At 49.9% G+C, this 24379-nt stretch overlaps 1 protein-coding gene across 1 annotated transcript; it reads left to right on the top strand.

Annotated features, from left to right (window-relative positions):
• The first annotated feature begins 20333 nt into the window (after positions 1-20333).
• Positions 20334-22872, top strand: KLF2 (KLF transcription factor 2). Its single transcript, XM_070462410.1, has 3 exons — positions 20334-20675; positions 20859-21684; positions 22197-22872. The coding sequence occupies exons 1-3, from the start codon at positions 20601-20603 to the stop codon at positions 22370-22372; spliced, it is 1077 nt and encodes a 358-aa protein (XP_070318511.1). The 5' UTR covers positions 20334-20600; the 3' UTR covers positions 22373-22872.
• Positions 22873-24379: the final 1507 nt, after the last annotated feature.

The raw sequence follows: 24379 nt of genomic DNA, 5'->3' as shown, positions 1-24379 counted from the left end.
TGCAACCCCATGAACTGTATCCCGCCAGTCCCCTCTGTCCATGGGATTTCCCCGGCAAGAATACTGGGGTAGGTTGCCATTTCCTCCTCCAGGGGATCTTCCCAGACCCAGGGATCAAACCCAGTCTCCTGAATTGGCAGGCAGACTCTTTACCACTAAGCCACCAGGGAAGCCCAGGTTAATTCTATGTGATAGGAATTTCATCTCAATTTTTTTTTAAGTTGAAGGAAAAATGAATACACAGAACCAGAAGGTGCATATCTGAAGTTCTGCTCCCCTCCCTCTTTCTGCATCTCCAGGAGTCTAGGCCCAGCACCACCCTCCACCCTCCAGGCTGACTCAGCCTGTCTCCTGCAAATAGCCTGGGGCTCCCCAGGAGGCTGCAAGGCCTTCGTGGGTCCCACACCCCTTCACACCCAGGCTGCTGCGAGCAAGCACAGAGCCGAGCCTAATGGCCATGGCTTGAGCCAATATTTTCTCAGAAGGGTGCCGTCCCTGGGCTGCGGCACAGGTATGACATCGCCGTGAGTCAGAGCTTGGCTGAACTCCCAGCACAGCAGCATATGAGTCAGGAGCGCTGACGGCCCCTCTGGTTTTTCTTGCTCTTCACATACCCACATGTGACAGGCTTTCTGCGATTCCTCAGTCATTGTTTGGTGTAAACAGTACTGATCACTGAGTACAAGGCTCCCCTGAGTCAGGGGAGCTTAGACTTCTATTAAACTGCAAAAGTCCAACGTCTTCCAAGCTGGCTGCTGACGGTGAGGATGGATGGAGGGAGATTTCCTTCCCAGAGCTGGGAAGCAGGCCCACCGCCCAGCTGGGCTCCGGGGTTTGTTGGAAATGCAAATCACAGCTGAGTAGCAGCCTGGCCTCCTGTGCTTCCATGGAGGGTCTCTCTGCTCCCTTGGGGAAAGCTTGGAGACATTTTTGGCTGTCACGACTAGAGGATGCTATTGGCATCTGGTCGGTGGAGACCAGAGATGCTGCTCAACACCCTACAGAGCACAGGACGGTCCCATCCGGCTCCAGTTGTCAGCAGCACCGAGGTTGGAAAATCCTGCTCGCAGCCCCCCAACCCGGTTTTCATGATGGCCTGCCCCCACCCCCAACCTTTTAAGAACATATCCTGGGTCTTGCCTGGTGGTCCACTGGTTAAGAGTCTGCCTCCAGTGCAGGGGACACCAGTTTGATCCCTGGTCCAGGAAGATCCCACGTGCCGCGAAGCAGCTAAGTCCATGTGCCACAGCTATTGAGTCTGAGTGCTCTGGAACCTGTGCCCTGCTGTTTCAGGAAAGGGGACCCCTTCCAGGGCCCAAACCTGGACTCTTGCCTAACACTCGGAAATGAATTGTCCGAGGAGACACGTGTGCTGACAAAGCAAGAGGTTTTATTGGGAAGGGGCGCCCAGGTGGAGAGCAGCGGGGTAAGGGAACCCAGGAGGACTGCTCTGCCCCGTGGCTCACAGTCTTGGGTTTTATGGTGATGGGATTAGTTTCCGGGTGGTCTTTGGCCAATCATTCTGACTCAGAGTCTTTCCTGGTGGCGCACGCATCGCTCAGCCAAGATGGATGCTAGCAAGAGGGATTCTGGGAAGTGGACGGACACGCGGTGTCTCCTTTAGACCTTTCCCGAACTCTTTCAGTTGGTGGTGGCTTATTAGTTCCGTATTCCTTATCAGGACCTCCTGTCATAAAACAACTCATGCAAATGGTTACTACGGTGTCTGGCCAGGGTGGGCGGTTTCAAACAGCATGCTTCCCCTAACACTGCAACAGGAGAAGCCACCACAATGAGAAGCCCGTGCACTACAACCAAGAGTAAGCCGCCACTCGCCGCAACTAGAGAAAGCCCACACAAAGCAGCAAAGACCAGGCACAGCCAAAAACAATTAACTAAAACGTGTGGGCACGCATGCACAGTCGCTGAGTCGTGTCCTACTCTTTGCGACCCCAAGGACAATAACCCGCCAGACACCTCTGTCCTTGGGATTTCCCAGGCAAGAATACTGAAGTGGGTTGCCATTTCCTCTTCCAGGGGATCTTCCCGACCCAGGGATCAAACCTGAGTCTCCTGTGTCTCCTGCATTGGAGGTGGATTCTTTACCACTGAGCCAAATAAATAGATTAAGTAATTAAAAAAAAACATATTCTAGGGAAGATGCAACTTAACTACTAAGGTTTCTTGCGATAGGGAGCAGATTTGGTGGGAGCAAGCAAATCCAAGCTGCTGTGTGATCTTCAAGAGGTACTTCAGCCTCTCTGAGCCACCATTCTTCTTGGGAGAATTTGGGTAACATCACGGAGCCGCTGTGCAGATGAAATCACCTCCGAGGATTAAAATGGCTCAGCCCGAGTTCTTCAGGCTATTAAATTAGAGGAACACGCTTCAGGCACACTTCTCAAAAATGGCTGCCTCTCTTATCACTTAAAGCAGCTGCAGAGTATGCAGCCTCGGGAAACTGGGAAGAAGATAAGAGGACCGTTTCAGGATTCCAGGCTCTGCAGTTGGAGAAGTTCTTCTACGTCCACTTTCTCCCATTAAAATCTGTCGTCTGGGACTTCCCTAGCAATCCAGTGGTTGAGAATCTATCTGTCAATGCAGGGGACACGGGTTTGACCCCCTAGTCCGAAAAGATTGCACATGCTGCTGGGTAACTAAGCCCGGGGTCCACAACGACTAAACCTGTGTGCTTCAACTCTTGAGCATATGCACCTCGAGCTCACGCTCAGCAACAGAAGCCACTGCAACGAGGAGCCCGCTCCTCAAGGAAAAGTAGCCGCTGCTTGCCGCAACTAAAGAACACCCATGCACAGCAGTGAAGACCCAGCACAACCAAAGATAATTAATTCATTTGTAAAAACCTGTCTTCCAGCAGCTCGAAGTGGGTTCATCCCAGGGCCTGGCCCAGTGCCTGATGCGTCCTGTCACTGTCTTCCGCTTTCAAGGAACCAAAGCTCCATCTGGATCCTGAAGATGTTTAGGAAGGAATGCTCATGGTGCCCCCAAGCATGAAGCGCAGTGAACATATCACAGAAAGAAGTCATGACGACATCAGAGACCCCTGGGACGGTGTGACATGGAGGACCCCTCACCTCGGTGATCCTCTCCCCAAATCCCCCCATCTAGTTGCAAGAAAACAGCAGATAAACCCAGATGGGGGAACATTCTGTGGTCCTGGGGGATAGCCAGCCAGCACTCTGCAGGACTGTGAAGGTGATGGAAAAACCAAACCCAAGAAACTGTCACAGACCAGAGGGGACTGGGGAGACGTGATGACTAAACGCTGGATGGGACCCAAAACTGAAAAAGGACACTCACAGCTGATGCGGGGGCATCGGATAAAGTCTGGAGTGTAGCATCAATCGTTTTGCCCAGTGTTAATTTCTCAGTCTCGACAAACACACCATGGGATCGTGAGATGTTAACTTTCAGGAAAACTGGGTCAAGGAGACTTGGGAACTCTGCATATGATCTTTGCAGCTTTTCTGCAATTAGACTTGTCACTCCAAAAGTAAAAGGTTATTTGTAGGAGTTTCCCTGGTGGTCCAGGGGTTGATTTTATTTATTTACTCATTTTGTTTTTGGCCATGCTGGGTCTTCATTGCTGCGTGGGCTTTCTCTATCTGCACCGAGTGGGGGCTACTCCTTGTTAGGATGCATGGGCTTCTCTTTGTAGTGGCTCCTCTTGTTGCAGAGCACGGGCTCTAGGCCTGTGGGCTCAGTAGTTTCGGCTCCCAGGGTCTGGAGCACGGGCTCAAGGCTTGTGGTACACAGGCTTTCTGGCTCTGCATTCCAGTGGTTAAGACTCCACACTTCCACTGCAGGTAGCAGGGATCAATCCACTGCAGGGGGCACGGGTTCAATCCCTGGTTGGGGAACTAAGATCCCACATGCATGTGGCACAACCAAAAAAAAAAAAAAAGGTTACTTGTAAAAACAACTCTAGGCTAAGCATGAGGAGAGGAAGGCAGTTATATGGGGAGATTCTTATATGAAAACATCTTTCCTCATCTCTCTGAAATTCATATTTCACTGGGCGTCTTATGTTTGATCTGGCAACTCTAGCCTCAGCGAAAGAAGGGGGTTCCATTAACTGGGGTGGGGAAGGGAGGGATGGGCTGGAGTAGGGGGAATAATGAGCCCCCCATTTCACGGAGACCAGTAATGACTCAATAATAATGATAATGAGAACAATAATAATTGTACCTCTTTCATGGCATTTATCTTGCTCCACCCTGGCTGTTTGTGGGCACGCCTTAATCCCTGCTGGGCCCAGGGAACCTCAGCCTCAGCGGGCGCTATCAGTCACAATCAGGCCAGGTTCAGCGTGCAGAGACCCCCGACCACCCCTCCTGTCCCCACCTTCCTGTGGCTGCTTTAACAAATGATTACAAACTGGGTAGTGTTACACAGACACATCTGTTGTCTCACAGTCTTGGAGGCCAGAGGTCTGAGATGAAGGTGTGGGCACGGTTGGCTCCTTCCAGAGGTTCAGAGGGAGAATCTGTCCCACCTCTCTCCCAGCTTCTGGGGGCTGCCAGCAACCCTCACTCATCATTCCTTGGCTTGTGGGTGCATCACCCCTTTCTCTTCTTCCATCTTCAATGGCCTTCCTTTCTCTGTTTCCCCTCCTTTTCCCCTACAAGGACACCTGTCCCTGGACTTAGAGTCCACTCTAAATCCAGAATGATCTCAAGATCTTTCATTTAATCACATATACACGTGCTCATTCAGTTGTGTCCGACTCTTTGCAACCCCATGGACTGCAGCCCGCCAGGCTCCTCTGTCCATAGGATTTCCCAAGCAAGAATACTGGAGTGGGTTGCCATTTCCTATTCCAGGGGATCTTCCCTACCAAGGGATTGAACCCGAGTTTCTTGCACCTCCTGCATTAGCAGGGTCGTCTTTGTCACTACGCATCCTGGGAAGAAGGTTGCACTCACGGATATGGGAGCTTAGGGTGCGGGTGTGTCTTTTAGTGGGGACACCACTGATCCCACGATACTGTAAATATTTTTCCATCAGGGCCTATCATTCTTTAAGTTTTTGTTTAACCTCCCTCCCCCAGATTCAATCAGAAAAGCATTTGTAGTTCAGAGACCACATGCCAGCATTTGCCCAGGGTTGATGAGCATAGATGTTGAAGAACTAGGGATCAGAGGGGGCTGGTGTGATGGCAGTGAGCCTCAGATTCCTCATCTGTAAAGGGGGCTGATCGCACCATCTAGGTGTGTTCCATCCTATCAAAGCTGCAGTGTTGAGTGACTGCAGTGTCGAGTGTCGATGACCAATCCATCCCTGGCTTGGCTCCCAGTGGGAAGTGGGAAAAGCCCTGTGTTCCTGGAACAGGGGGAGAAAGCGTTTGGTAGAGAGAGCCATCAGGGGGTGTCTGGAGGGAAGACATGAGATTGTGATTGTATTCAGTTCAGTTCAGTTCAGTCGCTCAGTCGTGTCCGACTCTTTGGGACCTCATGAATCGAAGCACGCCAGGCCTCCCTGTCCATCACAAGCTCCCGGAGTTTACTCAAACTCATGACCATCGAGTTGGTGATGCCATCCAGCCATCTCATCCTCTGTTGTCCCCTTCTCCTCCTGCCCCAAATCCCTCCCAGGATCAGGGTCTTTTCCAATGAGTCAACTCTTCGCATGAGGTGGCCAGAGTACTGGAGTTTCAGCTTCAGCATCAGTCCTTCCAATGCATTTTCAGGACTGATCTCCTTTAGGATGGACTGGTTGGATCTCCTTGCAGTCCAAGGGACTCTCAAGAGTCTTTTCCAACACCACAGTTTAAAAGCATCAATTTTTCGGCGTTCAGGTTTCTTCACAGTCCAACTCTCACATCCATACATGACCACTGGAAAAACCATAGCCTTGACTAGACGGACCTTTGTTGGCAATGTAATGTCTTTTCTTTTTAATATGCTGTCTAGGTTGGTCATAACTTTTTTTCCAAGGAGTAAGCGTCTTTTAATTTCATGGCTGCAATCACCATCGGCAGTGATTTTGGAGCACCCAAAAATAAAGTCTGACACTGTTTCCACTGTTTCCCCATCTATTTCCCATGAAGTGATGGTACCAGATGCCATGATCTTAGTTTTCTGACTGGGGATATTATTCAGCCATAAAAAGGGATGAAGCACTGAGACATTAATGTGCCTACAATGTGGGAGACCTGGGTTTGATCCCTGGGTGGGGAAGATCCCCTGGAGAAGGCAATGGCTACCTACTCCAGTATTCTCACCTGGAGAGTTCCAAGGACTGAGGAGACTGGTGGGATACAGTCCATGGGGTCACAAAGAATTGGACATGACTGAGCAACTAATAGTGACACATGTTAAAACATGGATGAATTTTGAAAACATTACACTGAGTATAAGAAGCTAGACACAAAAGGCCACTTCCTGAATGATTCCATTTATGGAACATCCAGAACAGGCAAATTCATAGAGACAGAAAGCAGATTAATGGTTGCCTGGGACTGAGAGAGGGAGGGAGTAATGGGGAGTGAGTGTACCCGCTAATGGGTACAGGGTCTCCTTTTGGGGTGATGAACGTGTTCTGGAACTAGCTAGAGGGGATGTTTGTACATTTTGATACTGAGCTGTACACTTTAAGTGGTTAATTTTTCTTTTGTGAATTTCACCTCAATTTTTAAAAAATGAAAGTGAAAAAAAAGTGGATCTGAAAAATATTTATGCTTCTTTGTTTTATGAAGAAGCTGTTCCAGGGATCCAGAAATTCCTTATCCTTACCCAAATAAAAGATGTGGAGATTTATAAATAAACTTTAACAATGTTAAATGGGGTCCTTAAACTCTGCATCCCTTGAAGAGCATTGGCCAACCTGTCTAGTGCCTATCATTATTAACAATATATAATAATGATATAATAACATATAATAACTTAATCATGTCATTATTATTTTCCACCCTGATTACCGCATTGCAGGTCAGCAGGGTGAAGCAATGTGCTTGAGGCCACCTACCAAGGAAGGAGCAGAGTAGATTCCAATGAGGTTAATGCCAAAACCAGCTCCTCCAGCTAATGACAGGAAACCAAAGCAAGTTGTGTGACCACAGGCCATGATCCCTAAGGAGAGGAGGCTCTGTGCAGGCTTGTTATCCATATGAGTGAGGATCAAACCTTTCTTGAAGTCAGAAGGCAAGTCAGGGGACTGTGCGAGGAAAAGGGTCTCCCAGGTGCCAAACATGCAGGGCTCAAAATTGGTTGTTGTTGCCCCAGCGCCCAGGCCTTTCCCGTTCCTCTTGTTAGGTCAAGCTGTTTGATGATGCTGGGCACGTGAGTGCAGAGAACCCACGGGTGTCTCAGGGCAGGGCTCCATCCTCCTCTTCCTGGCTAGGTGTGGCAGGGAACCACGCAGGTCTAACCAGCCGCCCAAAGGGGTGACTTTGCAGGCAACAGTGCTGGAGTCCCCAGTCAATGAGGGAAGGGGAGGCCAGGGCACTCGAGGTGGGAAAGGACATTACTGCATTTTCTTTAAAAATTTTTTTTAAATTTTATTTCTTTTTCACTGTGCTGGGTCTCCATCACTGTACAGAGAGTAGGGGCCACTCTCTAGCGGTGGAGCACAGGCTTCTCATTGCAGTGGCCTCTCGTTGCAGAGCACAGGCTCTAGGGCACATGGCCTTCAGTAGCTACCACATGCAGGCTTCGTAGCTGTGACCCCCAGGCTCTAGACCACAGGTCAGTAGCTGTGGCTCCTGGGCTGAGTTACCCTGCTGCACGTGGGATCTTCCTGGACCAGGGATTGAACCTGTGTCTCCAGCATTGGCAGGTGGATTCTTTACCACTGAGCCATCAGGGAAACCCTACTACCTTTTCTAAGCTATGCGTGTGGGATTATTCCTGGGCTCCAAGAAATTATAAGGACAACACAGTATTACTGTGTCCATCAGTAGGTGAAGGGGTGACGAAGTTGTGGCTCATTCGTGAGATGGAATACTGTGAAAAAGGAAAGGAATGAAAAGGAACCAGTGACGGATACACTCTGCCTCGAATTATACATAGTGAAAGTAACCAGATGAAAAGGACTACACTGTATGATTGCATTTACATGAAATACCTAGGAAAGGCAAATCTATAGACTTAGCACATCAGTGGGTGCCTGGGGCTGGGGGTGGAAGTGGGGATGGACTTAAAAGGGGCCATGAGAGATTTCCTTGGAATGATGGGAAAAATTATAAAGCTGGACTGTGGTGATGGTTGCACCGCTTGGAAATTTCAGAGTACGCAAAAGATCCCACAATAAATCTAAACAAAATGAAAATTTTAGAAAATCTGAATAAAATTCAAAATTTGAAATGAAAAGAATTAAACCTAAACAAAACTTAAATTTTTTTTTTTTACTGTGCTGTGAGCTTGCAGGATCTCAGTTCCCAACCAGGTATTAAACCTATACCACAGCAGTGAAAGCCCAGAATCCTAGCCACTAGGCCAAGGAAAACTCTCAAACTTAAAAAAATTTTAAATCTAAATTAAACTAAAATTTTTTAAGTTAAAATTTAGACATTTTAAATCTAAATAAAACAAAATTTTAATAAAATAAAAATTTTAAATCTAAATAAAACTTTTTTAAAAATAAAATGAAGTAAAAATAAAACAAAAAGACAGCCCCTAGCCCAGATGCTATGGCCAAAAAGGTAACAAAAAATCTAAGCAAAGAAAGCAAAAAAACCAAAAACCTATGAAGTCAGTCATCACTAAAAACCTGTACCAAGTGTTGCGATATCCCTGATGCTGAATGTCCCTACATCTCTGATCTAAAGGATGTCTTCAGATTCATCTCCATATCTATTTGGCTGATTATCGATTTAACACTTGGGAGCTAAGTAAGGGCAGAGACCCACTCATTCTTGATGACAACTCACTCTTCAGGACCTGCTCAGTAAGAAGAATTCCAGAAATGTCTATTAAATACACACTCAGAGGCTGTTATGGTTTGGGGACCCAGCTCAGTCTCTGGAGTCCAGAAGGGATTCAACTTCTCTAAGCTTTGGTCCAGAGATTCAGTGTTTCCTGCTTGAGTTCATCCAGTCTTCCTGTGCATAGTCTCAATACATCCATGAATGGGTGTGTCTGTGTGCCAATAAAACATATTTAGGAAGGCTTCCCTGGTGGCTCAGTGATAAAGAGTCCACCTGCCAATGGCAAGAGACACAGATTTGACCCCTGGTCCGGGAGGATCCCACATGGTATGGAGCAGCTAAGCCACGCTACAACTGTTGAGTCTGCTCTCCAGAGCCGGGGGGCTGAAACTTCTGAAGCTCATGCGCCTGACAGCCCGTGCTCCACAGCTAGAGAGTCACCCTCACTCCCTGCAACTAGAGAAAAGCTTGCACTGCAACAAAGACCCAGCACAGCCAAAATACAAAAAGAAAATTATTTTAAAATAAATAAAAATATATTTATGGACATTGAAACCTGATTTTCATAGAATATTCATGTATCCTGAAACAGCATTCTTTTGGTTTTCTCCAATTATTCATAAGGGGCTTCCCTTGTGGTTCAGATGGTAAAGAAGCTGCTTGCAATGCAGGAGGCCCAGGTTTGACCCCCGGGTCAGGAAGATCCACTGGAGAAGGAAATAGCAATCCACTCCAGTATTCTGGCCTGGAGAATTCCATGGACGGAGGAGCCTGGTGGGCTACAGTGCACAGGGTCACAGAGTCAGACATGACTGGTGACTTGCATAATCTATCTAATCATTCATAAAGGGAACAAGAACACATGTAACTACTGGGCAAATAAAAGCTGCTTGGTCACACGGTGTGTAATTCCCTTTAGCTGAAATGTCCAGAACAGGCAAATCCAGAGAGCCTAAGAGCAGATTTGTGGTTACCAGGCACTGGGGGAGAAGGGGATATGGGGTGCTGGCTGATGGGAATGGGGTTTCCTTTGAAGGGATGGAAATATTCTGGAACTATATAGAGGGGACGGTTGTACAATACTGTGAAAATCCTCAATGCCTCTGAATTTTTCACTTTAAAATGGTTAATTTTATATTATGTGAATCTCACCTCCATAGAAATCATACACACATATGTACGCATCTATAATTAAAATTGAAATATATGGGAGATATGAAGAACACTTTGTTGCACACCAGAAATTAACACAGCATTGTTAATCAACTATACTTCAACAAAATAATTTTTTTAAAAAAGAACAATATTCATGACACCTTCATACACACACACACACACACACACACACACACACACACAGATACATATATTTGTAAAAAGCTACAAGTGAGGATGTACCAGCCCTTGATTTAGTCAAATAAAAATAGCTTCCAGGAATGGAGGGCCTCTTCTAGGAAAAGTTTTTTTACACGAGGTGTCTCTTATCTTCATTAACATGTGACAAGGTATTCTCTTGCTCCTGTGATGGAAGAGGGACAGAGGTTCAAAAAAGAGAAGGCCATTCACTCATAGTTACTGATCTATAAGTGCCAGGGCCAGGATCTGACCTGGGGTTCTGGCTCAGCATCCCCATTCTGTTCGTTGCTCACCATGCTGAACAGACCTGCTGTGATGATTAAACAAGAGAAAATACATGCAGCTTTTTAGTGCAGGACCTGGCATACAGTAGGTGCTTAATAACTGTTCCCCTCTCCTGTCCCGCATCAATGAGACTGAGATAGTCACAGCCTGACTGGTGAGGGGATGATGAAGGGTCCTCATAGAAATCCATCAACCATCAACTGAACAGTCTGCACCCTCCCTACACGCTCACTACTGAACTGTTCATAAGCGATAAGAAAACCCCAGAGACTAGAAGGCAAATTGGCAAGTGCCCTTTCTCAGTGGGTCTCTGCCACAAGCATGGCAGTGCTAAGTCTTAGCTAAGGCTAAGGCCTGCAGGAAATGCCCACTTGCAGGGTCATCCCTGCCTGCATCATTTCTCATCCTCGAGAAACACGGAGCCTCGAATCGTCGGGGAGCTGAGTTTGGCAACGTGCTGCAAAACACTTGTGCGAACTTCAGCAGAAATACCCTGACTGCCCCAGCTGGGAGTCATCGTCCAGTTGCTGCTGTCATGTGACTGTAATTCCTCTAGAGCGTTCACAATTTGTCTTGGAAGCTCAGCTGTATTTTAAGTGACGTGTTTTCTGTAGAATTCCTGAGTGCTTTCTCTTGGGAGTTGAGCCAAGTGCACACAATAGCTATTTGGGACAGAACAGCTGTTAAAGGGAGAGGCAATCTAGACTTGAGAAGAAAAGGGGAAAGTACAGGATCCTAGAAATAGCCAGGACCCAGTTAAAGGAGACTGGAAGCTCTCTGTGGGCAGAAATGGAGCTGTGTACATTTTTATTTTCCTCTCCACGTCCAGTAGACTGTGGAGAGGAAGCTCAATATTTATATGTTGCTCAGACTCAAAATTTCTGATGTGCAAGTTCTCTGAGTTCTTAAACACAGCCTGGCAAGAGATGGTAAATGTGAAGCTGCATGCCTGCTCCCCTGAAGACGGGAATGGCAACCCACTCCAGTATTTCTGCCTGGAGAATTTCATGGGCAGAGGAGCCTGGCATGCCTACTTACTCCTCCAAGGCTTCACTGGTGACTGACATCAGCAATCAATCATGGACAGATATCACTAATCAATCATGGCACTCTTTTCCAGCACTGAATCTGGATGTAATCTCAGAATCTGTGCAACCACAGTGCTCCAAACATTATCGATGCATTTGAGAGAAATGATATGCCCCCTTGGCTTAGACTATTCATATCGGGTTGCTAGGAGAGGGTGGGAGGACTGGGGAAAGAGATAAGAACAACCACGTCCCTATCAAGAGACATAAAGTTCCTGTCTGGAAGAGAGGGCTGGTGGGGCGGACAGGGACAGTCCCTAGCCTTTAGGAATTTACCCATGACAGGCAGAAGGGTACTCATTTACTTAGCACCCACTGTGAGCTTCAGCATCAGCAGTTTGATTACTGACCATGGAATCCTTGGACACATGCCTTATTCTCCCCCACTTAGCAATGGGACAGGCTGCTCGGAAGCTTTGCCAAGACACCCCAAGACTTCTTCCCTGGTGGTCCAGTGGTTAAGAATCCGCTTGCCAATGCAGGAGACATGGGGTTGACCCATGCTCCGGGAAGATTCCCAGGTGGTGCGAGTAGTAAAGAACCTGCCTGTCAGTGCAGGTAATGCAAGAGACACTGGTTCAGTCCCTGGCTGGGAAGATCCCCTGACTAAGCCCATGCACCTTAAGTCCTGAGCCCGTGTGCTCCAGAGCCCACAGGGCCTAGAGCCCATGCCTGGCAGTGGAGAAGTCTGTGTACCACAACAAGAAAGTAGCCCCTGCCTGCCACAAGTAGAGAAAGCTCACATATAGCCACAAAGGCCCAGCACAGCCAAAAATAAATAAATAAATAAATAAATAATTTTTAAAAGGAGTAAGTCACCCCACACGTAAGAGGGGGCCTGACTTCAAGTCCGGAGCTTGTTTTCCAAAAGTATCATCATCTGAGACATCACAAACACACATGCCCACACAGGACGGGGCGCATCCTGGGTAGCAGGGAGACAGACCCGCAGCCAGAGAGGGGCCCTGCCCTGAGCTGCTCGGTGCCAAGTCTCTCCCTCTGCCCAGGATCTCCTGTCTAGCTCACTCCTCCATGCCCATAATCAAGCAGTAAGGACTCCTATCTCACCATGAAACTGAGGCTTGGAGAGGTTACCTGACGCGCCGCAGTCACACAACGGGAGTGGTAACCAGAGCTCACGTTCCTCCCACCCACTGCTGGAACTCTGGGTGGGTTTCCTTCCCTGGAGGCCCTGCTGAAGCATCTCACGCTGTCCCGGGGGGTCCTCGGTGGGTGGCCAGGAGCCTCACGTCATGTTTGTTTCCACACCAGGTCCACAGCTGGGCCTGGGGGACACCGAGATGAGTCAAGGGAGGCCCCTGACTTTGAGGGGCTCCCTTCCTGAAGAGGAAACTAGGAAGGCAGAACAGCTGGTTGTCATGATGTCTGAGCTTCCTGGGGCTGCCACAACACGCGACACAAACTGGGTGGCTTAAGGTAACAGAGATGTAGCCTCTCTTGTGTCCTGGGGGCCAGAATTCCGAAACGAAGGTGTTGATAGGGTTGGTTCCTTCTGATGCTCCGAGGAAAACATCTGTCCCAGGCCTCCCTCCTGGCGTCTGGTGACCCCTGGCAATCTTCAGTGCCCCTTGGCTTAGAGCTACAAATCTCGTCTCTGTCCCCACCTTCACATGGCCTTCTCTGTGTGTGTGTCTCCATGTCCTTTCTCTTATAAGGACACTTATCATTGGATGTAGGACCCATCCTCACCCAGGATGGTCTCGTTTCAAGACCCCTAATTATATCTGCAGAGATCCTCTTTCCAATTAAAGTCACACTCACAGGAACCAGGAGTGAGGACTTGGACATAACTTTTGGGGACATATTTAACTTATGATCACCCACGGTGACAAAGAAGGTGCACAAGAGGCTGGGTGAAGGGGAGAGAGTACAGACAATCCCACAGGAGTAGAGAACTCCCCGCAGAAGTTCCTATGGCTGCAAGAGATGGAGCCAATCATTTGCTTGCTCATTCCTCTGGTGAACATTTATTGAGCACCCACTGTGTGCTGAACTGGGCTTGAGGAACACACACAATGGATCCAATATAGACCTGGCTCCCATCCTCCTCTGAGTCATTCACTATTTGTGAGAGAGACAAAAAAAAAAAGCAAATGGGTGGATTAAAATAATGATCAACGGCGAAAAGTGCTGTACAACAAAAATATAGGGGGTGGAGGAAGGCACTGTATGCCCTGGGGAGGGTTAGTATCTGCGGGGTCAGGGAGCCAGGAAAGTTCACATTTACACTGAAACACACAAGTCAGATGAGCTGAGGACAGCCTTTTCGACAAAGGATGCTGGAACCACTGTGTATCCACATGCAAAACAAGACAAAACAATCAGCCAAGCAACAACAACGTTAACTCAAAACCGATCATTCACTTCAACATAAAATGCTGTAAATCTTCTAGATGATAAGGAAACATTGAGATGACCTTGGGTTTGGCACTGACTTTTCAGATACAAGACCAAAAGCATAATTTGTGAAATGGAAAACTGATAAGCTAGGCTTCATTAAAATGAAAAACTTCTGTTCTGCAAAAGGAGCTGTTAAGAGAATCAAAAGACAAGCCACAGATTGGGAAAAAATCTTCACAAAACACCCACCTGGAAAGGGCTAGTGTTCAAAATACACAAAGAGATCTTAAAATCCAATAAGAAAATTAACAATAAGAAAAAGACCAAAAAATAAAAATTAAAAAAAAAAGAAAAAGACCAGTTAAAAACTGGGCCAAAGAAGACATGCAGATGGCAAATAAGCACATGGAAAGGTGTTCCACATCAGATGTCATCAAGAGATTGCAAACTAACACAACAAGATACCACCAAACACCTGTTAAAATGGCTGAAATACAAAAAAAAAATTGACACCAGTAAATGCTGATGGTATTAGAGATTTAGAGATGCTAAGGGAATATTTCACACAAAGACAGGCACAATAAAGGACAGAAACAGTATGGACCTAAGAGACGCAGAAGATATTAAGAAAAGGTGGCAAGAAAATGCAGAAGAACTATACAAAAAAGATCTTAATGACCCAGATAACCACGATGGTGTGATCACTCATCTAGAACCAGAATCTTGAAGTGTGAAGTCAAGAGGACCTTAGGAAACATCACTCCGAACAAAGGTAGTGGAGGTGATGGAATTCCAGTTGAGCTATTTCAAATCCTAAACGATGATGCTGTGAAAGTGCTGCACTCAATATGCCAGCAAATTTGGAAAACTCAGCAGTGGCCACAGGACTGGAAAAGGTCAGTTTTTCATTCCAATCCCAACGAAGGGCAATGCCAAAGAATGTTCAGACTACCACACAATTGCACTCATTTCACATGCTAGTAAGGTCATGCTCAAAATCCTCCAAGCTAGGTTTTAACAGTATGTGAACCATGAACATGTTCAAGCTGGATTTTAGAAAATGCAGAGGAACCAAACTGCCAACATCCACTGGATCATAGAAAAAGCAAGTGAATTCCAAACCAACATCTACTTCTGCTTCATTGACTACACTAAAGCCTTTGACTGTGTGAATCATAACAAACTGTGGAAAATTCTTCAAGAGATGGGAATATCAGACCACCTGACCTGCCTCCTGAGAAATCTGTATGCAGGTCAAGAAGCAACAGTTAGAACCAGACATGAACAACAGACTGGTTCTAAATTGGGAAAGGGGTACATCAAGGCTATATATTGTCACCCTGCTTATTTAACCAGTATGCAAAGTTCAGTTCAGTTCAGTCGCTCAGTCATTTCTGACTCTTTGCAACCCCATGGAATGCAGCATGCCAGGCCTCCCTGTCCATCACAAACTCCCGGAGTTTACTCAAACTCATGTTCATTGAGTTGGTGATGCCATCCAACTATCTCACCCTCTGTCATCCCCTTCTCCTCCACCTTCAATCTTTCCCAGCATCAAAGTCTTTTCAAATGAGTCAGTTCTTCACATCAGGTGGCTAAAGTATTGGAGTTTCAGCTTCAACATCTGACCTTCCAATGAACACCCAGGACTGATCTCCTTTAGGATGGACTGGTTGGATCTCCTTGCAGTCCAAGGGACTCTCAAGAGTCTTCTCCAACACCACAGTTTAAAAGCATCAATTCTTTGGCTATCAGCTTTCTTTATAGTCCAACTCACACATCCATACATGACTACTGGAAAAATCATAGCCTTGACTAGACGGACCTTTGTTGGCAAAGTAATGTCTCTGCTTTTTAATATGCTGTGTAGGTTGGTCATAACTTTCCTTCCAAGGAGTAAGCGTCTTTTAATTTCATGGTGGCAATCACCATTTGCAGTGAGCCCTCCCCCCCAAAAAAGTCTGCCACTGTTTCCCATATGCAGAGTACATCATGTGAAATGTCAGGCTGGATGAAGCACAAACTGGAATCAAGATTTCCAGAAGAAATATCAATAACCTCATATATTGCAGATGACACCACCCTAATGGTAGAAAGCAAAGAGGAATTAAAGAGCGTCTTTGATGAAGGTGAAAGAGGAGAGGGAAAAAATCTGGCATTCAAAAATGAAACATTCAAAAACCGAAGATCATGGCTTCCATTCCCATCACTTCATGGAAAATAGATGTGGAAAAAATGGAAATGGTGACAGACTTTATTTTCTTGGTCTCCAAAGTCACTGCAGATGGTGACTGAAGCCATGAAATTAAAAGACATTTACTCCTTGTCTAGGAAGAAAAGCTATGACAAATATAGGCAGCATATTGAAAAGCAGAGACATTAATTTGTCTGGAAAAGTCAAAGCTATGGTTTTTCCAGTAGTCATGTATGGCTGTGAGGCCTGGACAATAGAAAGGCGGAGCACTGAAGAACTGGTGCTTTTGAACTATGGTGCCAGAGAAGACTCTTGAGAGCCCCTTGACAGCAGGGAGATCAAGTCAGTCCATCCTAAAGGAAATCAACCTTGAATATTCATTGAAAGGACTGATGCTGAAGCTGAAGCTCTAATACTTTGGCCACTTGATGTGAAGAGCCAACTCATTGGAAAAGACCCTGATGCTGGGAAAGATTGAAGGTAGGAGGAGAAGGGGACGACAGAGGACGAGATGGCTGGATGGCCTCACCTACTCATTGGACATGAGCTTGAGCAAACTCTGGGAGATGGTGAAGAACAGGGAAGCCTGGTGTGCTACAGTCCATGCAAAGAGTCGGACATAATTGAGCAACTGAACAACAAAATGCTGGCAAGGATGTGGAACAACCAAAATTCTCCTTCAGCCCTTGCTGATGGAAACACAAATGGTACAGCTACTTTGGAAGGCAATTTGGTGGTCTCTTACACCAAGCTAAATAGTCTTATCCTACAATACATCATTGTGTTCCTAGATATTTATCCAGTTAATTTGAAGACTTATCCAGGCAAAACCTGCACATGAAACTTTACACCAGCCATGCTGCTGCTGCTAAGTCACTTCAGTCGTGTCCAACTCTGTGTGACCCCATAGACGGCAGCCCACCAGGCTCTGCCGTCCCTGGGATTCTCTAGGCAAGAACACTGGAGTGGGTTGCCATTTCCTTCTCCAATGCATGAAAGTGAAAAGTGAAAGTGAAGTCACTCCATTGTGTCCGACTCTTAGCGACCCCATGGACTGCAGCCCACCAGGCTCCTCCGTCCATGGGATTTTCCAGACAAGAGTACTGGAGTGGGTTGCCATGGCCTTCTCCGTTACACCAGCCATAACCAATGTCTATTCAATTGCAACTATATTGCCCCAAACTGGAAGCAACCAAGATGTCCTTCAAAAGGTGAAAAGACAGACTTCCCTGGTGGTCCAGTGGCTAAGACTCCACACTCCCAATGCAGGGGGCCTGGGTTTGATCTCTGATCAGGGAACTAGATCTCATAAACCACAACTAAAGATCCCACATGTTGCAACTAAGACCTGGTGCAGCCAAATAAATGCGTAAAAATAAATATTTAAGAAATAATTTACTACTATCATTATAAAAAAAATTGGTGAATGGATGTAAAACTCATGTCCAACTCTCTGAGACCCCATAGACTGCAGCCCGCCAGGCTCCTCTGTGGATGGGGATTCTCCAGGCCAGAATATTGGTGTGGGTTGCCATGCCCTCCTCCAGGGGATCTTCCTGACCCAAGGATCGAACTGGGGTCTCCTGCAGATTGTTTACCATGAATGGATAAACTGTGGTGTACCCATACCATGGATGGTATGGATATAATTGGACTATTATTACAAGGGACTATTATTCCTTGATATAAAGAAATAAGCTATCAAGCCACCAAAAGACATGGAAGAATCTTAAATGCATGCTGCTGAGTGAAAGAAGCCAGTGTGAAAAAGATACATACATTGTGATTTCAACTGTATGACATTCCAAGAAAGGCAAAACTATGGAACTTAACCCAGGACTTAGAGGGGAGGGAGGGAGGGATTTTTAGGGCAGTAAAACTGTTGTATATACTATAACAGTAGATATATGTTACTATGCATTTGTTGCAACCCATACAGTGTCCAACACAAAGAGTGAACCCTAAGGTAAACTGTGGGCTTGAAGTAATAATATTGTATTGACATTGGCTCAATAATGATGCATCAATATGTAACAAATGTATCTAATGCAAGGTGTTAATAACAGGGGAAACTGTGTATTGTGAGGATATATGGGAACTCTTTGTACTTTCTGCTCATTTTTTCTGTAAACCTGACACTCCTCTGTAAAAATAAAGTTCATGAGTTGAGGGAGGAAGGGGTGGGAGATGAGCCAGAGCCCAGCAAGTGGAAAGTGAGAGGACTTAAGGCTTGGTGGAAGGCACAGTAAGTACCAAAGCCTGGAGGGCAGGGGGAAGGTAATGTACTTGGTGTGTTTCAGAACCTGCAGGGAAACAAGAGCAGGGAAGGAACAGGGATGGGCTGGAGACAGCTGTCGGACCTCTCCGAGGGGGAGGACGACCCAGGGGCCATTTGAGCAGAGGTCTGCAATTGCCTGAGAATCACACAACCTGGGAAACAAATTCCCTTCTCTTCGACTTCCCCTCATTATCGTTTGGGGAAACTGAGGCCCAGAGAACGGAAAGTCAATGAGCAAAGCAATCAGCCCTTCAGGTAAGCTCACAAGATCTCATCAACACTTCCACCAAAGAAAAAGCATCTGCATGACTCTCGCAGTATCCCTGTGCAGGTAAGGCATTATTATGTTCTGTGGGCTCAGAGATGCAAAGCTACTTGTTCGAGGTCACACAGGGAATGGTCAGTGGCTAAGATGGACTTTCCACCATCACAGTGTCTGGCCGCAAGAAGCATGTTGGAGCTCAACTTGAAGTCACCAGCTGTGCCTGGGACTGGAAGCACCTCTGGGTGCCCCACAGCTGGCAAACAGGGTTTATCAACAAGTGCTTGCCTAATCCAAAATCTGATGAATCACAATGAGCTGGCATACCCCTGAGGCTCCTTCCAGCTAGGAGGATCCAGGACTGTGGACCCCAAAGGGGGTCTCTTGGCATCCATGTGGTGGCAAGGCGGTCCTCCTGCAGTGGCCCTGGGCTTGGGGGGCGGGGGCGGTCCAGATGCTATCCGAGACAAAGTCTCCTGACCCCAGGGAAGGTTTTCAGGTCAGGAGCTGCCCGCACCCCTCCCCACCTGGCTGTGGGACTCTGATTATGGACACCTCCAAGCCTGAACTTGGGAGCTGGTATCAAGAGGCCAAGACTGGATACCAGCTCCAGGTTACACCATGAGATGCTCTCCCTCTGATGCCCACTTGGCTCCCGTTTCCCCCACATCTTGACTCACACATCTCCTCTTGGGTGAGGTTCAAAATTCCACACATTCTCTCTCTCCCAGTCTCACACACACTCACCACCTATCTCCAGCCCCTGCTTTCCCCCTAATAGTTGTTCGTTTGACATCTCCTCCCCACCCCCCATTACAGTGAAAGCCTCGAGGGCAGGGATTTGTCTGCCTGTTGGCAAATGTGTTCCCAGTGCTCACAGAGAACCAGCACGCAGTAACAGCAGGAGTGACAGTCCCTTCCTGGCAGGTCCTTGAGCATGGTGTGGGGCACCTAGGGGGCTGTGTTTAAGATGCTCCCAGGGGAGGTTTGTTGTCACTGGCCCCGCCGGTTCTGGGTCTGTGTTGTCAGATTCCTTGTCTTGAGTCTCCTCACTTACATGAGTCAGAAAAGGCACCAAGCCTGCGGACAGCTGTCAGACCTCAAGCCTCTCCCAGCACGTCCAGAACCTCAGTTTCCCCTCCCCGAAGGGCTTCCTTGAGACAGAGCGTCTCAAAAACTTAACACTTCTTGATGTCATCATGCAAGCAGAGTGGTGGGCCTAACAGTGGATCAGGGCTTGGTGGGTCCCAAGGAAATGAGCCGCCGAGTCTCTCCATCCATCAGGAGTTCAGGGAACACCACCCGGAGCTCGCCAGACCCATTACCCCCATCCATCAAGGATTCTGGGGACCCTTCTGTGACTGCGGGGCCCATCTCCCCGTCCGTCAGGGATTCCGCTCCATTCACAGTCTCGGATCCCCGATGCCATCCCCTGCTCCGGGTCTTCCCTGTCCTCGCGCGGGCGGGATCCCACCGGGAGACAGCCGGGATCCCTGAGCGTCACGCTGCTGTTGTGGAGCGTGTGTTGACGCCGTCGCCTAGGAGACGGGCGGGGGCGGGCCCGGGGGGTGGGGCGCGGCCTGGCTGCGCGCGCTAGGGGCCGAGCCGGCCGTTCAGGGCCCTGGCGGCCTCAGTGGCCACGGCCGCCGCCGCCCGCCGGCTTATATACCGCGGCTAAATTTAGGCTGCGCCCGGAGCTCGTCCCCATCCGGGACGCGTTTCCGCCGCCGCCGCCTTGGCCCGGCCCCCGCGCGCGCCGCGCCTATAAGGCTTGGGCGGGCCCGGCCGCGGCCCGCAGAGCCGTCCCCGCCCGCCCGCGCCCCGACCAGCCCGGCTTCGGGCAGCCTCTCACCGGTGTCCCGAATCCGCGTCAGCCCCGGGTCCCAGCCATGGCGCTAAGCGAGCCCATCCTCCCGTCCTTCTCCACTTTCGCTAGCCCTTGCCGGGAGCGCGGCCTGCAGGAGGTGAGGGCGGCAGGGACCGCGGGCGGCGGGGGCGGCTGGCTCAGGGTAGCAGAACGTGGGCTGCAGGGTAGGAGAGCGCAGGCGGCAGGCACGGCGGGCTCAGGGTAATGGAAGGCGGGTAGCGGGCCGTGATTCCCGCCCCTCCGCGCGCTCACGCCCGCGCGTATCCCCTGTCACCCGCAGCGCTGGCCGCGCACCGAGCCCGAGGCAGGCGGCACCGACGACGACCTCAACAGCGTGTTGGACTTCATCCTGTCCATGGGGCTGGACGGCCTGGGAGCTGAGTCCGCCCCGGAGCCCCCGCCACCCCCGCCGCCCCCGCCGCCTGCGTTCTACTACCCGGACCCCGGCGCGCCGCCTCCCTATGGCGCCCCCGCGGGCGGTTTGGTGTCCGAGTTGCTGCGGCCCGAACTGGACGTGCCACCGGGACCCGCGCTGCACGGTCGCTTTCTGCTGGCGCCGCCGGGCCGCCTGGTGAAGGCTGAGCCCCCCGAGGCGGACGGCGGCGGCGGCGGCTACGGCTGCCCGCCCGGCCTGGCCCGCGGACCACGGGGCCTCAAGCGCGAGGGCGCCCCGGGCCCGGCCGCCGCGTGCATGCGAGGCCCCGGGGGCCGCCCCCCGCCACCGGCCGACACGCCACCGCTCAGCCCCGATGGCCCCGCGCGCCTGCCTGCACCCGGCCCGCGCGCCCCCTTCCCGCCTCCCTTCGGCGGCCCGGGCTTCGGGGCGCCCGGGCCCGGCCTGCATTACGCGCCGTCCGCGCCCGCCGCCTTCGGTCTCTTTGAAGACGCGGCCGCCGCCGCCGCGGCTCTGGGCTTGGCGCCATCCGCCGCCCGAGGTCTCCTCACGCCGCCTGCGTCTCCGCTGGAGCTGCTGGAGGCCAAGCCCAAGCGCGGCCGCCGGTCCTGGCCGCGGAAACGCACGGCCACGCACACCTGCAGCTACGCGGGCTGCGGCAAGACCTACACCAAGAGCTCGCACCTCAAGGCGCACCTGCGCACGCATACAGGTGGGCGGCGGGCACGGGCTGGGGACAGCTGCTAAGGCGCGCCAGAGGAGGGGCGTGCTTGGGAACCCCCAGAGGGCGTAGCCCGAGGGTTGGGCAGGGGGCAAGGTCTTAGAAAGCCCCCTGGGGGCGTGGCTCGGGAGCCTGGGGCATGAGCGCGCCCCTAGGATCCTCCTGGGAGCTTGGCTCGAGACTTTGGGCAGGGGTGCGCACTTAGGAAACCTACGGGGACGCTGTGTCTGAGACTGTTGCGGAGCCCCCTGGGGGCGTGGCTCTAGACACCTGCAGCGGACAGGGTGCCCCTCGGATCCCCGGGGAGTGAGGATCGCGAGACCGGGGAGTGGGGGGATAATGTGCCTAGGATACCTACAGGTTCAAAAAGTAGCCGGGAGCACTTCTGGGAGCTGGTTAGGGGGTAGGATGGGCGCACCCGAGTAGCCGCTAAGCAGCGGGGTGAGTACCGGGAGTCTCCGGCAGAAGGGAAACTAAGACCCGCTCTCGCCCTCTCTCTGCAGGCGAGAAGCCCTACCACTGCAACTGGGAAGGCTGCGGCTGGAAGTTCGCGCGATCGGACGAGCTCACGCGCCACTACCGCAAGCACACGGGCCACCGGCCCTTCCAGTGCCACCTGTGCGACCGTGCCTTCTCGCGCTCCGACCACCTGGCGCTGCACATGAAGCGACACATGTAGCCCGGACGCCCCCCGCCCCCACCCGCGCGCGGCCGTGGCGGGTCCCACGCGCCGGGCACGGCCCCCTTCCAAACTGTGACTGGTATTTATTGGGCCCAGAGGACCGGGGCCGGGCACAGCGTGGCCACCGAGGGGGCGCCATTCCCCGCCCCGCCCCCCCACGATGCCCGACCCCCAGCAGAGACTGAAGGCCCGGTGGGAGAAGACCACGATCCTCCTTGACGAGTTTTGTTTTCAAAATGGTGCAATAATTAAGCGTCGTCTTCCCCCCGCCCCACCGGGTCTACACTAGAGGATCGAGGCTTGATGCCTTGTGAAAAATAACGCCTTAATTTGTACTGTGCAACCTTTTTTATAATATTGTACATAGAGACTGTGATATATTGTATTACTGTAAATAAGGAGACTACTGGGCATTTTGACAACCTAGTTGTTTTTAATAAGATTTTACTGTTGTTTTTTTTTTTATTAAAAAAAGTTTTGCATCGTTTGAAAAAAAATCACAGCCTGGTCCGGCCGCTTGGATAACTGGGGGCTTGGGACACTTGGAGTGAGGGGATGTGGGGACAGGCAGCTTAAGTAGAGGGCAGCCTGGCAGAGTCTGGGTGAGGGGGGTGCTGCCCCAGCTAGCACCCGGGGTTGCCAGTTGCAGCCCCCAGCTGCCAGGAACCTGTGGGTTTTTCTATAAATTTAAACACTGCATTTTAGGACTGAGGGAGTTATTTTAAGGTTGTTCCCTGAGCCATAAATTGCCTCCTTTTCCCTAGAGCTGGAGAAACTGTTTGCTGGTCTCACTGACGTGGCCTTCTCTAGGTTGAAAAAAGTCTTACCTCTTTTTGGAAGCTTCTGAGGTTTTAGCCAAACTTTTATAAAGCACAGACCTTTTCTTTTTTTGGAAGGGGTAAAATGCTGAGTTTCTGACCTGCATTGCCTTTCACTAGTCTTGCCTTTTAGCAGAATTTTTTTTTTTTAAAGATGAGTTCCCCATCCTGTTAGGGAAAAAAAAAAAAAAGAAATACATGTTTGAGGGTCATGGATGGTGAGTGTTCTTTTCCAGAGGAGAAAACAAGAGGCCCAGAGAGGTAGCTATGGAACAGTGATGTCAGGGTGTCAGCCTGGTCTGTCTGCCTCCCAAGGGTCTCCAGATCCCACTAGAGTGATTTCTGTAACAAGCTACCTGCTGCTGATGTTGGAGGGTTAGAAGACCCTCCCCAGCAGCCCTTTGACAGAGTCACATCAGAGCCCCAACCTTGATGGTTGGAGTTGTCCACTCCAGAAGTCTATCTCGTGAGCAAGACAGGGATCCCCACAGCACCCTGGATGCCTCGGATCAGGCAAGGAGGTACCGCTCCCTGCCAGGTTCCCCCTCCTCTTCCCCCTTCTCGGAGCCCTGGGTGGGTAACTATGGCCACTAACAATTGCACAAGTTGTTTGCAGAAAGTGAAAATAGCTTGTAAGCAGTGCCTGTTTTAAAAACACTCTTGCCCTGTTGCGACAGAGGCTGGGATTTCCTCCCTCCCTCCCTCTCTTCATCCTTCCTACCACCACCACCCCCCCTCCCCGCCTCCCCAGCAGCCCTGGAAACAGCTGAGAGTGTTTGGCAATCCACAAAAAGCAGAAATGGAAGATGACAATCTGATTCATCTTTCTTGAGTCAATAGCCTGGACCCACTTCCGCTAGCGATGCAGGGCATGCGAGTGTGCGTGTGTGAGCTTCTGTATCCTCTCTCTGCAGCTTTTGCAAAAAAAAAAAAAAAACGATTCCAGAGCAGAGCACTGGCCCCCTCCATCTCTGGAAACACCCCCTCTTTGCTCGGAGCTGGTTTCAGAGGCACTAGGAGTAGAAGAATGACTTGAAAAAGATTTTAAGTAATTTTTGGTAGGGTCCTCTGATCTTTCTCATTGACTTTTTGAACTTGGGGTAAAACCATTTTTCTGGCTTGAAAACACCTCCCAGAGGCCTCTGGCTCCAATGAGAGGCTACTTGTGAAGGGACTGATGCTGCTG

The sequence above is a fragment of the Odocoileus virginianus genome, chromosome 3 (assembly GCF_023699985.2).
Source record: "Odocoileus virginianus isolate 20LAN1187 ecotype Illinois chromosome 3, Ovbor_1.2, whole genome shotgun sequence".
Classification (NCBI taxonomy): Eukaryota; Metazoa; Chordata; class Mammalia; order Artiodactyla; family Cervidae; genus Odocoileus; species Odocoileus virginianus.
The sequence above is the reverse complement of the archived record's forward strand: the minus strand, read 5'-3'. Positions and strand labels throughout refer to the sequence as shown.

Coding starts and splice junctions, on each gene's coding strand:
- KLF2 (XM_070462410.1), top strand. CDS start 20,601: ATGGCGCTAAGCGAGCCCATCCTCCCGTCCTTCTCCACTTTCGCTAGC. Junction 20,676..20,858: donor GGGAGCGCGGCCTGCAGGAG/GTGAGGGCGGCA, acceptor TGTCACCCGCAG/CGCTGGCCGCGCACCGAGCC. Junction 21,685..22,196: donor GCACCTGCGCACGCATACAG/GTGGGCGGCGGG, acceptor CTCTCTCTGCAG/GCGAGAAGCCCTACCACTGC.